Raw genomic sequence first — 14,305 nt, forward strand, 5'->3', positions numbered from 1 at the left:
CAGCCTCCCCAGCGCCCCGCCCGACGCCAGCGTCGACCCCCGCGGCCAGGCTCCGCCCCTTCCCCTGGACTACCACAAGGAGAACACGGTGACCAACGACCTGCCCGTCTACGAGGACGACGACTACATCGACTTTGACAGGCTGATGGCCGAGGGGGACGACTACAGGTGCTACACACTACTCCTACACACACACACTACTCCCACACATACACACACACACACACACACACACAGGTGGACTAGGGAGGTAAACATTCTTCTACGCCACACACACAAGCACTTACATGAACTCTCTCTCTCTCTCTCTCACATACACACACACACACACACACACACACACACACACACACACACACACACACACACACACACACACACACACACACACACACAGACAAGAATAGACAAAACTACATTCCTAGCATGCCTAGCTTTCATTTCACTGAATGGGTGGTGACAAGAGACTTATACTGCAGTACTGTCTGAACCCTGTATCTGTCCTTACAGTGGTGAGGTGAGGTAGAACCCTGTATCTGTCCTCACAGTGGTGAATTAGAACCCTGTACCTGTCCTCACAGTGGTGAGGTAGAACCCTGTACCTGTCCTCACAGTGGTGAGGTGAGGTAGAACCCTGTACCTGTCCCCACAGGGGTGAGGTGAGGTAGAACCCTGTACCTGTCCCCACAGTGATGAGATGAGGTAGAACCCTGTACCTGTCCCCACAGTGATGAGATGAGGTAGAACCCTGTACCTGTCCCCACAGTGGTGAGGTGAGGTAGAACCCTGTACCTGTCCCCACAGTGGTGAGGTGAGGTAGAACCCTGTACCTGTCCCCACAGTGGTGAGGTGAGGTAGAACCCTGTACCTGTCCTCACAATGAGGGGGAGGTGAGGTAAGTCTCCCCGTCTGACCCCTGTAATGGAATTTAACTGATCTAGTCAAAAAGGATTTACCAAGATTCGCTCAAAAGGTTAAGTCTGGTTTATTGAGGAAACATACGAGCGCAAGGACTTCAGGACAACGCAACAAGAGTGGTTCATCCTAGAAGTGAAGTCCCTATGTCTTGCTCTGCCTTATATTCAAGCAAAAACACAGGTACGGTGCTTCCAGGATGTAATTGGCTAATCCATTGTACGTCGTATGAAATGGCAGGCGTGGCCGAGAATACAGACATGTGACATGAGAAAAGGCGGCAATTTCTTGGAGACAAAGGGGACAAAGGATGGTTATTCTGGTGTAGACAGATTTCTAGGTGTATGGCCTCCTGGAGGCCATTCTGTAGGTTAGCACAGCTATGTGAACGGTTGGGGAGGTGGTGAATTACAAAAAAGGAGAGAGAGAACAAAGGTTTAAGGTGTTTGGATGTAAATTCTATAACACCCCTGTAACCTGTCGCCACAGTGAGGGCGACGAGGTGGACGAGATCGCCACCCCGGCGCCGGACATCGACATCTTCGCCGAGCCCTCCGACCCCAAGATCCGCCGCGCCCGGCTGCTCCGCCTCTTCCACGGCCGCTCCCGCCTGCAGCGCATCAACGCCATCAACGCCAACTTCGGCTTCAACCTCTACCGGAGCCTCCGCAATGACTTCAACCAGAGCGACAACATCCTGCTGGCCCCCGTCGGCATCTCCATCGCCATGGGGATGATGTCGTTGGGGGCGGGGCCCGGCACCCACAGCCAGCTCTACCGGGCGCTGGGGTTCGCCGACTTCGTCAACGCTAGCCACCACTACGTCAACGGCACGGTGCACAAGCTCTTCCGCAAGCTGACCCACCGGCTGTTTCGCCGGAAATTCGGCTACACGCTGCGGTCAGTCAACGACGTCTACCTGAAGAAGGATGTGCCGTTGGAGGCGGACTTCCGCGCCAACAGCAAGGCGTACTACTTCGCCGAGCCGCAGTCGGTCGACTTCCGGGACCCGGCGTTCCTGACCAAGGCCAACCGACGTATCCTGAAGATGACCAAGGGGCTGATCAAAGAGCCGCTGAAGACCGTCGACCCCGACACGACGCTGATGCTGCTCAACTACCTCTACTTCAAAGGTGAGGGGCAGGGCCTGGAGAGGAGGGCGTGACGGCCTGCCGTAGCTCCGCCTACACTCACAACATTTCACTAGGGGCCGAGCGGAAGGGCTCGACCTAAACGCTGCTTCACAAACTGAGCCAGTCCAGTTGTTCATCCTTGGCCTGCTGACCTAGACAGCTCTCTGTCCTTTGAACACTGGCCACATAACAAACTTCCCTTCCAGGGACAAAAAAGAGATTGATTGGTTGATTGGTTGATTGGTTGATTGGTTGATTGGTTGATTGGTTGATTGGTTGATTGGTTGATTGTCAACCCCCAGGCACGTGGGAGCAGAGGTTCCCCAAGGAAGGGACACACTACCGTAACTTCCGTGTGAGCGAGAAAACCAACGTGCGCGTGGCGATGATGCAGAACAAGGGGAACTACATGGCCGCCGCCGACCACGAGCTGCAGTGCGACATCCTGCAGGTGGGTCAGAACCTCACCAGGCCCTAGGTGGTCACATGACTGCAGGTGGGTCAGAACCTCACCTGGCCCTAGGTGGTCACATGACTGCAGGTGGGTCAGAACCTCACCTGGCCCTAGGTGGTCACATGACTGCAGGTGGGTCAGAACCTCACCTGGCCCTAGGTGGTCACATGACTGCAGGTGGGTCAAACTTAATCAGAGTGACGTCCTCCAGGTGGGTCAGACAGCCTCACATCATGGCGGGCTGTGACATCATCGTTGAGGAGTAATTAAAAGGGTCCATGTAATTGTACCATTTTAATCCATATCCTTATTCTCTTGGTTGCACCATGTGAACCCATGTCCTTGTCCTTGGTTGTACTGTCCCATGTGAACCCATGTCCTTGTCCTTGGTTGTACTGTCCCATGTGAACCCATGTCCTTGGTTGTGCTGTCCCATGTGAACCCATGTCCTTGTCCTTGGTTGTACTGTCCCATGTGAACCCATGTCCTTGTCCTTGGTTGTGCTGTCCCATGTGAACCCATGTCCTTGTCCTTGGTTGTACTGTCCCATGTGAACCCATGTCCTTGTCCTTGGTTGTACTGTCCCATGTGAACCCATGTCCTTGGTTGTGCTGTCCCATGTGAACCCATGTCCTTGTCCTTGGTTGTGCTGTCCCATGTGAACCCATGTCCTTGTCCTTGGTTGTGCTGTCCCATGTGAACCCATGTCCTTGTCCCTGTCCCTGTCCCAGCTGCCCTACTCTGGGAACATCAGTATGCTGATCGTCCTGCCCAGGAAGATGTCTGGCATGAGGAACCTGGAGCAGGAGATCTCCTCCACTGTGGTCAACAAATGGCTCAAAAACATGACCAACAGGTGAGTGGGCACATGCACGCTTGCATTCACACACACACACACACACACACACACACACACACACACACACACACACACACACACACTGGACAGCCTGGTAATGTCTGTTAATGTCTGATGTGTCTGGGTCTGAAGGTGTGTATGGGTCTGAAGGTGTGTTTGGGTCTGAAGGTGTGTATGGTTCTGAAGGTGTATATGGTTCTGAATGTGTGTTTGGGTCTGAAGGTGTGTTTGGGTCTGAAGGTGTGTTTGGTTCTGAAGGTGTGTTTGGTTCTGATGGTGTGTATGGTTCTGAAGGCGTGTTTGGTTCTGAAGGTGTGTTTGGTTCTGATGGTGTGTATGGGTCTGAAGGTATGTTTGGGTCTGAAGGTGTGTTCAGGGGGTTTCTGAAGGTGTGTTCGGGGGGGTGGTAGGCCCCCCCGAAACTACCAGTGTTGTCGCGGGGCGGGCATGTCATGGATACAGTATATGGTGTCAACAGAGTCGTCATAGTAATGCGTTTATCAGTGCATTTCTCTACACTGAGCTGAAGTGAAACGAGTGCACATAACGTAGGTAAATAAATATTAACAATATTTATTTACAAAAAATAAAAACATATTACTAGAAAAAACAACTTTCTGCAGAAAATGTGTGTGAATGCTGAACAGCTGAAAAGAAAATTTAATTACAAAAGCATTGCTGAAAATGCATAGCCTAAATGGGGAAAAAATGGGAGCCCATTTAGTCCATAGCTAATGTTAGCCTACAATTTATGCCATAAACAGTACAAACACCAGAAGACAGACTAAACTGTGGTTACATTACTTATGTAGCTAGCTACAGCAACAGAAAATGTTTTAATTTCATCATCTTTCACTCCCAGTCAGAAAATGTCTGCTAGCCACGATGCTAATTTTTACTATGTTAAACTCCATTGACTTACAGTATGGTATACATGTTAGTGATCTAAAAGTCTGCAATTTTTTTTACTTTTGGGGTTTTTCAGGGGGGGGGGGGTCCAGTAAGGGTCTGAAGGTGTTTGTCTGGTTCTGAAGGAGTGTATGGTTCTGAAGGCACATTTGGTTCTGAAGGTGCCTTTGGTTCTGAAGGTGCGTTTGGTTCTGCTCTCGCGACCTCCCTCCCCAGGACCCGAGAGGTGGTGTTCCCCAGGTTCAAGCTGGAGCAGAGCTATGACCTGATGGACAACCTGAAGGAGATGGGCCTGACCGACCTGTTCACGGAGAAGGCCGACTTCACCGGCATGACCTCGGAGAAGGTCGCCATCAACCGGGTAAAACTACCACTGGCCACTCTGTTAAGACAAATGACTAGCAGCAACCCGCCAATCACATGGTCCTTCAGACAACTTCACCAGTCTCCACTCAGGCTCGCTACTTCCTGACTGCTACTACCCAGCAGCGTCCTAACACCCCCCCCCCCCCTCCTCCCCCTCCCAGCTGAAGCACCAGGGCACCATCACGGTGAACGAGGAGGGCACGGAGGCGGCGGCCCTCACCCAGGTGGGCTTCATGCCCCTCTCCTCGCAGATACGCTTCGTGGTGGACCACCCCTTCCTCTTCGTCATCTACGAGCACCGCACCGACTGCCTGGTGTTTATGGGCCGCGTGGTAGACCCCTCACACAGCTAAACTAGACCCCCCCCCCCCCCTCAAGACCCCCACCTCACACGGCTACACTAGAGAAGGTGCTATATAAATAGCATGTAGTTACTTACTTGCTAGATCCCTCACACAGCTAGACCAGCCCCCCCCTCACACAGCTAGACTAGACCCCTCACACAGCTAGACTAGACCCCTCACACAGCTAGACTAGACCCCTCACACAGAATGACTAGACCCCTCACACAGAATGACTAGACCCCTCACACAGCTAGACTAGACCCCTCCTCACACAGCTAGACTAGACCCCTCACACAGCGAGACCAGACCCCTCACACAGCTAGACCAGACCCCTCACACAGCTAGACTAGACCCCTCACACAGCTAGACTAGACCCCTCACACAGCTAGACCAGACCCCTCACACAGCGAGACCAGACCCCTCACACAGCTAGACCAGACCCCTCACACAGCTAGACCAGACCCCTCACACAGCTAGACCAGACCCCTCACACAGCGAGACCAGACCCCTCACACAGCTAGACCAGACCCCTCACACAGCTAGACTAGACCCCTCCTCACACAGCTAGACCAGACCCCTCACACAGCTAGACCAGACCCCTCACACAGCTAGACTAGACCCCTCACACAGCTAGACCAGACCCCTCACACAGCTAGACCAGACCCCTCACACAGCTAGACTAGACCCCTCCTCACACAGCTAGACTAGACCCCTCCTCACACAGCTAGACTAGACCCCTCACACAGAATGACTAGACCCCTCACACAGCTAGACTAGACCCCTCACACAGCTAGACTAGACCCCTCCTCACACAGCTAGACTAGACCCCTCACACAGCTAGACCAGACCCCTCACACAGCTAGACCAGACCCCTCACACAGCTAGACAGGACCACCAGCAGAAACAAAAAGACAAAAAGAAAGAGAGAAGGAAAGAAAGAGAGAAGAAAGAGAAGACAGAGAAATACAGAGAAAGACAGACAGAGAGAGACAGAGAGAGAGAGAGAGAGAGAGAGAGAGAGAGTCCGAGGGCTGTTGTTATTTGCTGTCTGTTAATGTTCCATCTCATTCTACAAGAAGGTCAGCCGTTGGACCTTCTCATCGCTGTGACATCAATACAAAGTTGAGACAGTAGAAAATCTAGATGCTGTGAAAGAGATGCAGAATTTGGCGATGGCACTATAATGGCCGCGTTTCCCGATAAAGAAACTTCTTAAGGAACCCTTCTTAAGCAACTCTTTGTATGGGAGTTAAGAAGTACTTTGGAGTTAAGTGCTTCTTAACTCGTTCGGGAAACCCGGCCAATGTCACTTCTAGGAATTCAGCTAAAAAATGAGATTTTTGTATTTTATGACAAATATTAAAGGGGCTTTTTACAAAGTGAGAGGTATGACGGTGCTTCTGCCAGGGGTATCATAAGCAAGTGTACATGTAAACATGATGTCCCCCACCCATTATGCATGTTCCCTTGTGGTAACAAGCCCCCTGCCTCCCACTGGCTCTGGGATCTCCACCCCCCCTCCATTCCCTCTACTCAATGCCTCCATCTAGTGGCCAAACAATTCCATGTATCTATATGGTCTTCGGTCCAATTGAATTAATGTTGAAATACAGACATATCTAGGGCTACTAAACACCTCAAGCTCTGCTCTCTGTGAATGTAGAAAGTACATTATTTCCTGAGTAAACTTGTCTGAGACTGAGACACTAAGCATAGTTTTTGATGTAAAAATCAAGATGTACTTGACAATGGAAAAATGAATGGAATTCTGGTGGATTCTGGTACTATGGGAAGACAATGTTGAAATAGACATATCTAGAGCTACTAAAAACTTCAAGCTCTGCTCTCTGTGGATGTAGAAAGTACATGATTTAAACTTGTCTGAGACTATACTGAGACACCAAGCATAGCTTTTGATGTAAAAATCGAAATGTACTTGTCAATGGAAACATGCATTAAAAAGGCGCCCCTATTGTGGTGTATTCTGGTACTACGGGGGACTGGCTCACTCACTCACTGACGACGTGACACTGGCTATTAAGCTTTTTTCAACAAGTTAATATAGGTCTCTGGGGTCCTCTAAAAAGAATTGTTGTTGAAAATATCACTCAGATTAAGCATTCTAGCATGCCTCTATACCCCTCTGTTTCAGTCCCGCTCTGGACGCCATTTCATGTGTGCGTATCTTTCATGCAAATGAGCTGCTGTTCCCCGCCCCGACGTTCAAACAATGCAAATGCTGTTGGACGTTTCTGATTGGCTAGTTAACCTTTTCTATTTTTTTTTTCAATTCACTTTTTTCTACTTTTTTTTTTCAGATGGGGGGCTTGTGATGTCACTAACCCAGGAAAATCGGAACGGCTTGCTGAATCACATTTTCAGAATGTGGCTGCCCACTGCCCTTATAACTGGCTTGTTTTACTTTAAAATGTGTGTGTTAGTAGGCCCATCAGGGACCCAAATGTATGTGCACAAGCACAGAAAAAGTGAGTTTTTCATAATAGGTCCCCTTCAGCTGTCGCCAGTCGGGGGAAAACTAAACAAGTCTCAGTCACAGGGTCCAACGCGCCAGCAGCAACCCGGTGACACGTCTTCTTTTGCAAGCAGAGTAAATATTTGTCTGTAGAGTTAAACACTAACCAAGTGCACCTCAGGTTCCCCCAAGTGTCTGGTTTTGTATGAGACATTAGATACACACAAACTCTCGCACACGCACACACTCACACACAGTTACTTACCACAGCGATCACAGGAATCAGGACGCCCAGGTTACCTGCACTGCTGGATGCCTGGACAAGAATGAGGAACAATTATCAAAACCACCTCCACAATCCATGTGTGTGTGTGTGTGTATGTGTGTGTGTGTGTGTGTGTGTGTGTGTATGTATGTGTGTGTGTGTGAGCGTGTATGTGCAGGTGTGTGTGCCAGCGTGCGTGCATGCGCGTATGTGTGTCTGTGCATGTATGTGTATGTATATATGTGTGTGTGTGTGTGTGTGTGTGTGTGTGTGTACCTTCAGAGCGGGGCCCTTGTCGGAGGCCCTCTCGCTGGCCCTCTTGCCCTCCAGGCCCAGCTGAACAAACAGCTCCAGCAGGTTCACCATCAGCTCGTCCACCAGCGGCTCCCCCTGCAGGTTGGCCGCGATATTGGCCAGGGCATTGATCACAGCAAGGGAGCAGTGTCTGGGAATGCAACACACACACACACGCACACACGCACACACGCACACAACTCAACCACAGATACACACACGAGGGATAGGGTTGGGTAGGATAGGTAGGGTAATATAGGGTAGGGTAGGTAGGGTAGGGTAAGATAGGGTAGGGTAGGGTGGGGTAGGCTTGGATAGGGTGGGGTAGTGTAGGGTAGGGTGGCGTAGGGTAGGGTTGGGTAGGGTAGCGTTCGGTAGCGTTAGGTAGGGTAGGGTGGGGTAGGGTGGGGTAGGGTAGCGTTGGGTAGGGTAGCGTTAGGTAGGGTAGGGTGGGGTAGGGTGGGGTAGGGTAGCGTTAGGTAGGGTAGGGTGGGGTAGGGTGGGGTAGGGTAGCGTTGGGTAGGGTAGCGTTGGGTAGGGTAGCGTTCGGTAGCGTTAGGTAGGGTAGGGTGGGGTAGGGTGGGGTAGGGTAGCGTTGGGTAGGGTAGCGTTGGGTAGGGTAGGGTAGAGTAGCGTTGGGTAGGGTAGGGTAGAGTAGCGTTGGGTAGGGTACAGTAGCGTTGGGTAGGGTAGGTGTGTGGGGTTAGTATCCAGACCTGTATCCATGGTCTCTGTGGTCCTTGGTAGCGGAGTAGACCACAGAGCTGGCCTTCACACTGATCTGCTGGAACAGGTTCCACACCTCCTGGTAGATGTATAGCTGAGGGGGAGAGATGGAGAGAGAGAGAGAGAGTGAGAGAGGGAGAGATGGAGAGGGAGGGAGGGACAGGGTGAGAGGGAGAGAGGGAGAGAGAGAGGGGGAGAGAAAAAGATAGAAAGAGGGAGGGAGGGAGAGAGGGAGAGATAGAGACAGGGAGAGAGGGAGGAAAAGAGAGAGAGGGAGAGAGACAGGGAGAGAGGGAAGAAGAGAGAGAGGGGGAGAGAGGGAGGGATGGAGAAAGAGAGAAAGGGAGAGAGGGGGGAAGAGTGAGAGAGGGAGAGAGACAGGGAGAGAGGGAGAGAGAGACAGAGAGTGGGAGAGAGGGACAGATGGATTGTGTGTGTGTGCATGCCTGTGTGTGTGCCTGCGTGCGTGTGTGTGTGTGCGCGGGCGTGTGTGTGTGTGTGCGCGGGCGTGTGTGCCCTACATTCCCAGTGATGACCATGCAGCCCAGCTGGTCGATGATGAGGACGTCCAGCTGGGACACCGGCTGGCAGAACTTCTGCTGCAGGATCTGCAGGATGGGCTCCATGACCCGGGGCGTGTCCCTCAGGGCCACCGAGATGTGGCCCAGCGCCCGGATCGTGTGGTCCGGGATCAGGTGGGCTTCCCTGGGGGAGGGGCACAGCAGCCGTCAACCACTGCCAAGTCACGCGGTTGGTCAGGAAAGATGTCACTCAACACGGGACGCACAATGTCGGCAATCATATTGGAATCGGCCGATAACAGATGTTTTTTCATGTATCGGTATCGGTCTGATGTGCAAAGCAGGGCCGATATGAACAACCCGATAATTATTTCTGTCTAGCTGCTGTGAGTTGTTTCTGAGAGGAAACTATGCTGTAAATCTATGATTCATCATTTATCTGTTTTTCCAAATGTTTTGGAAATAGAGACGGGTTTACGTGTTTTTCAGTATGTATAACATTTGATTATCGTAGAAACTTGTTAATCAAATCAAATCAAACTTTATCTGTAAAGCGCATTTCATAAACAGAGGCAACACAATGTGCTTTACAGAGAGCAATGGGGGGTGGGCATAGGTCCCACCCCTACATATTCCATAGACAAGCAAAACTAGAAAAAACTAGCATTAGCATTATCATTAGGATTAGCATTAGCTAGCTAACGTTAGCGTTCAAAAGTGCCTTTTGTGATGTCACGGTGACCTTGACCTTTGACATTTCAATACCAAAATCGAATCCAATTAATCGAATTAAGTCCAACTGGACATTTGGCCAAATATGTACAAATTCTGTCAAGCCGTTCTTGAGATATTGTGTTCATCAGGCCAAAAACACATTTTGTGAGGTCACAGTGACCTTGAACTTTGACCTTTGTCCCCCACAATCTAAGCAGTTCATCCTTGAGTGAACATTTGTACCAAAGGGGAAGAAATTCCGTCAATGCGTTCCCGAGATATTGCATTAACAAACATCGGACGGACGGACGGACAACCCGAAACCATAATGCCTCCGGCCAGGCTATCGGTTTCACCCGGGGGCCAGAAAAGTGAGCTGTAAAAATTCTTCCCTGACCCCTCTCAACGAGACGAGCAAGCTCCTGAAAAATGTTTGATAGGACATATACGTCCTATGAGAGACATGACTACCAGTAGAGTATACAAATAGTTTTCATACAGATCGGTACATATTGGTTATTGGCCATGACAGCAATGTTAATATCTGTTATCGGTATTGGCCAACATTTTCATATCAGTGCATCCTTACACTCAACATCGTGGACATGTGGTTGGTCAGGGCAGATGTCACTCAACATCATGGGCATGTGGTTGGTCAGGGCAGATGTCACTCAGGATCACAGATTATGTGATTGGTCAGAGGAGATGTCAATCCCAATCACGGACACGCGATTTGTCAGACCTGATCTAGGAAGTGCTGTTGGTTGCTGATGTGAGTCTTAACGGAGCTGTGCTTACTTGTCGCTCTCCTGTGAGATGTAGAGGCGGTTGGACAGGCTGGCCAGGAAGGCCTCCACTATGACCGGGTCCATGGTCAGACCAGCCTTCAGACACCTGGGGGGGCAAGAAACAAGGTTTACTTCCAACACAATGACCCAGGGTAGCGGGTGGGGTGGGGTATGGAGGAGGCAGGGTTCTATCTGACCCCGGGTAGCAGGTGGGGGTGGGGTATCACTGACCCAGGGTAGCGGGTGGGGTGGGGGTGGGGTATGGAGGAGGCGGGGTTATCTCTGACCCAGGGTAGCGGGTGGGGTGGGGGTGGGGTATGGAGGAGGCGGGGTTATCTCTGACCCAGGGTAGCGGGTGGGGTGGGGGTGGGGTATGGAGGAGGCGGGGTTATCTCTGACCCAGGGTAGCGGGTGGGGGTGGGGTATGGAGGAGGCGGGGTTATCTCTGACCCAGGGTAGCGGGTGGGGGTGGGGTATGGAGGAGGCGGGGTTATCTCTGACCCAGGGTAGCGGGTGGGGGTGGGGTATGGAGGAGGCGGGGTTATCTCTGACCCAGGGTAGCGGGTGGGGTGGGGGTGGGGTATGGAGGAGGCGGGGTTATCTCTGACCCAGGGTAGCGGGTGGGGGTGGGGTATGGAGGAGGGAGGGTTCTTTTTGACCCCGGGTAGCGGGTGGGGCATGGAGGAGGCGGGGTTATCTCTTACCTGCAGATGTTGTCTATGGAGATGTCTCGGAGCTGCTCGTACATGGAGGGCTGCTCCTTCCTGTTAGACAGGATGTTGAAAGTGGACTGAGAGTGCTCATTGGTCACGTTAATCCTGATCTCTCCCGTCCCTGTGGAGGGGAGGGAGAGAGAGGAGGAGGGATAGGGAGAGAGAAGGAGGGAGAGGGAGAGTTATTATATAATGTCACATGACATCACAGCAGACCAGACCAGTCGCTATGGTAACTGGTGTGGGCGGCGCCGCGGGGGAGAGCAGGCCTGATCAATGACTCAGATCGCCTCCTGAGCTGTTCATGGGTTTCCGCTGAGCCAATTAATAGCCAGAGCAGATCAATAGCAGATGTGATTGGTCGGTGGCCTGTATCGTCATCTCTCTATGCTGGAATACTAAGGGTTCTACTGTGCTACAGTATGCTGGGATACTAAGGGTTCTGCTCCATTCTGGGATACTAAGGGTTCTGTTCTAACCTGGGATACTAAGGGGTCTAGTGCTCTAGGCTGGGATACTAAAGGTTTTGCTCTAGGCTGGGATACTAAGGGTTCTGCTCTAGGCTGGGATACTAAGGGTTCTCCTGCTCTAGGCTGGGATACTAAGGGTTCTGTTCTAAGCTGGGATACTAAGGGTTCTCCTGCTCTAGGCTGGGATACTAAAGGTTTTGCTCTAGGCTGGGATACTAAGGGTTCTGTTCTAAGCTGGGATACTAAGGGTTCTCCTGCTCTAGGCTGGGATACTAAAGGTTTTGCTCTAGGCTGGGATACTAAGGGTTCTCCTGCTCTAGGCTGGGATACTAAGGGTTCTCCTGCTCTAGGCTGGGATACTAAGGGTTCTGCTCTAGGCTGGGATACTAAGGGTTCTGCTCTAGGATGGGATACTAAGGGTTCTGCTCTAGACTGGGATACTAAGGGTTCTGCCCTAGGCTGGGATACTAAGGGTTCTGCTCTAGGCTGGGATACTAAGGGTTCTGCCCTAGGCTGGGATACTAAGGGGTCTCCTGCTCTAGACTGGGATACTAAGGGGTCTCCTGCTCTAGACTGGGATACTAAGGGTTCTCCTGCTCTAGACTGGGATACTAAGGGTTCTCCTGCTCTAGGCTGGGATACTAAGGGTTCTCCTGCTCTAGGCTGGGATACTAAGGGTTCTGCTCTAGACTGGGATACTAAGGGTTCTGCTCTAGACTGGGATACTAAGGGGTCTGCTCTAGACTGGGATACTAAGGGTTCTCCTGCTCTAGACTGGGATACTAAGGGGTCTGCTCTAGGATGGGATACTAAGGGTTCTGCTCTAGGATGGGATACTAAGGGTTCTCCTGCTCTAGACTGGGATACTAAGGGGTCTGCTCTAGGATAGGGTACTAAGGGTTCTGTTCTAGGATGGGGTACTAAGGGGTCTGCTCTAGGCTGGGATACTAAGGGGTCTGCTCTAGGATGGGGTACTAAGGGGTCTGCTCTAGGCTGGGATACTAAGGGGTCTGCTCTAGGATGGGGTACTAAGGGGTCTGCTCTAGGATGGGGTACTAAGGGGTCTGCTCTAGGATGGGGTACTAAGGGGTCTGCTCTAGGATGGGGTACTAAGGGGTAGGGCTGCTCGATTAATCGGATTTTAATCTAGATTACGATTTGGGCTGTCAACGATCATTAAAACTAAATAATCGCCATAAAACGATTTTGCACAAATCAAGCGCACCCTACACTGCAGAGCTATACTGTGCTTGGCCCCTCCCCCACCCCCCAAAGCCCCAAAACAAACACTTCAAAGCGAGACGAGTTGTCAATCGAGGCGCACGCATGCTCCTCTCGAACAAAACACGACAAGAAGAAGATTATGGCAGCAGAAAGAGAGGTGGACAAGAGAGCTAAAACAACGTCAGTGGTGTGGAAACACTATGGGTTCGCGGAGACAGATTTGGACCAAGTTGACACGGTGTGTAAAATTTGCTACACAGTCGTAGCTGCCCCTCAAAGTAGCCCTTCTCAGTGCATTCCGCTCGCTCATGCCAGACAACAGTTGCCGGTCCATTCACTTTGCCGTCAAAATAAATCGGTGTCGGCCTATTAAGGAGAGGCGCTCATATTTACAAGTGTCAGATAAACATGAAACGTCACTTACCTAAGCAAAAGGGTCTATTTTACCAAATGCTGGGTTTTGAAGCCTCGGCGCTACCATTAAATAACTTATTTAGACACGTTCTGTCCTAGTGAAATTATTTTTCCGAGGTAGTCTTCTTCTGTGGTGGTGGCGGTGCTTTGAAGCTTCTTTATTTATCAGTTTTGGCACTTTTATTAATTTATTTTCAAGGTCAAGGTTCACTATTTGTCTCCCAAAGAACATTGTTAAAAAGAAAAGCCACTGTCAACATTTAATAAATTAATTGTTATCAAAGTCAATAATTTGATTTGTTAAGAAAATGTTAAAACTTTTGATTAAAAAAAAAAATTCAATGAATAATCGTGTTTAATAATCGTGATCTCAATCTCAATCAAAATAATCGTGATTATGATTTTTGCCATAATCGAGCAGCCCTACTAAGGGGTCTGCTCTAGACTGGGATACTAAGGGGTCTGCTCTAGGCTGGGATACTAAGGGGTCTGCTCTAGACTGGGATACTAAGGGGTCTGCTCTAGGATGGGATACTAAGGGGTCTGCTCTAGGATGGGATACTAAGGGGTCTGCTCTAGACTGGGATACTAAGGGGTCTGCTCTAGGATGGGATACTAAGGGGTCTGCTCTAGGCTGGGATACTAAGGGGTCTGCTCTAGGCTGGGTCACACACCTACAACTCCTATGTTTATGTTTAAGCGGTCAGCTAGGCATAGTCATAG

The 14,305-nt window shown here is 50.7% G+C and overlaps 2 protein-coding genes across 4 annotated transcripts in view; one reads left to right on the forward strand and one right to left on the reverse strand.

Moving 5' to 3' along the window:
* Window positions 1-5,862, forward strand: part of serpind1 (serpin peptidase inhibitor, clade D (heparin cofactor), member 1) — a 6,392-nt gene extending 530 nt beyond the window's left edge. The window contains exons 2-7 of the mRNA XM_084439555.1: window positions 1-168; window positions 1,405-2,048; window positions 2,351-2,499; window positions 3,234-3,358; window positions 4,487-4,631; window positions 4,798-5,862. The exon at window positions 1-168 is cut by the window's left edge and continues 84 nt beyond it. Coding sequence (XP_084295681.1) covers window positions 1-168; window positions 1,405-2,048; window positions 2,351-2,499; window positions 3,234-3,358; window positions 4,487-4,631; window positions 4,798-4,989 — 1,423 coding nt within the window. The 3' untranslated portion in view covers window positions 4,990-5,862. The remainder of the gene's footprint in view (window positions 169-1,404; window positions 2,049-2,350; window positions 2,500-3,233; window positions 3,359-4,486; window positions 4,632-4,797) is intronic.
* The window catches only part of pi4kab (phosphatidylinositol 4-kinase, catalytic, alpha b), a 57,523-nt gene that overhangs the window by 30,505 nt on the left and 12,713 nt on the right, over window positions 1-14,305 (reverse strand). For all 3 annotated transcript variants that reach the window (XM_084439553.1, XM_084439552.1, XM_084439554.1), the window contains exons 13-18: window positions 11,466-11,595; window positions 10,772-10,867; window positions 9,260-9,443; window positions 8,729-8,832; window positions 7,995-8,163; window positions 7,719-7,769 (exon numbers count right to left, since the gene is read on the reverse strand). In XM_084439553.1, the coding sequence (XP_084295679.1) occupies window positions 7,719-7,769; window positions 7,995-8,163; window positions 8,729-8,832; window positions 9,260-9,443; window positions 10,772-10,867; window positions 11,466-11,595 (734 nt within the window). The remainder of the gene's footprint in view (window positions 1-7,718; window positions 7,770-7,994; window positions 8,164-8,728; window positions 8,833-9,259; window positions 9,444-10,771; window positions 10,868-11,465; window positions 11,596-14,305) is intronic.

Source organism: Borostomias antarcticus (genome assembly GCF_949987555.1).
Source record: "Borostomias antarcticus genome assembly, chromosome: 6".
NCBI lineage: Eukaryota > Metazoa > Chordata > Actinopteri > Stomiiformes > Stomiidae > Borostomias > Borostomias antarcticus.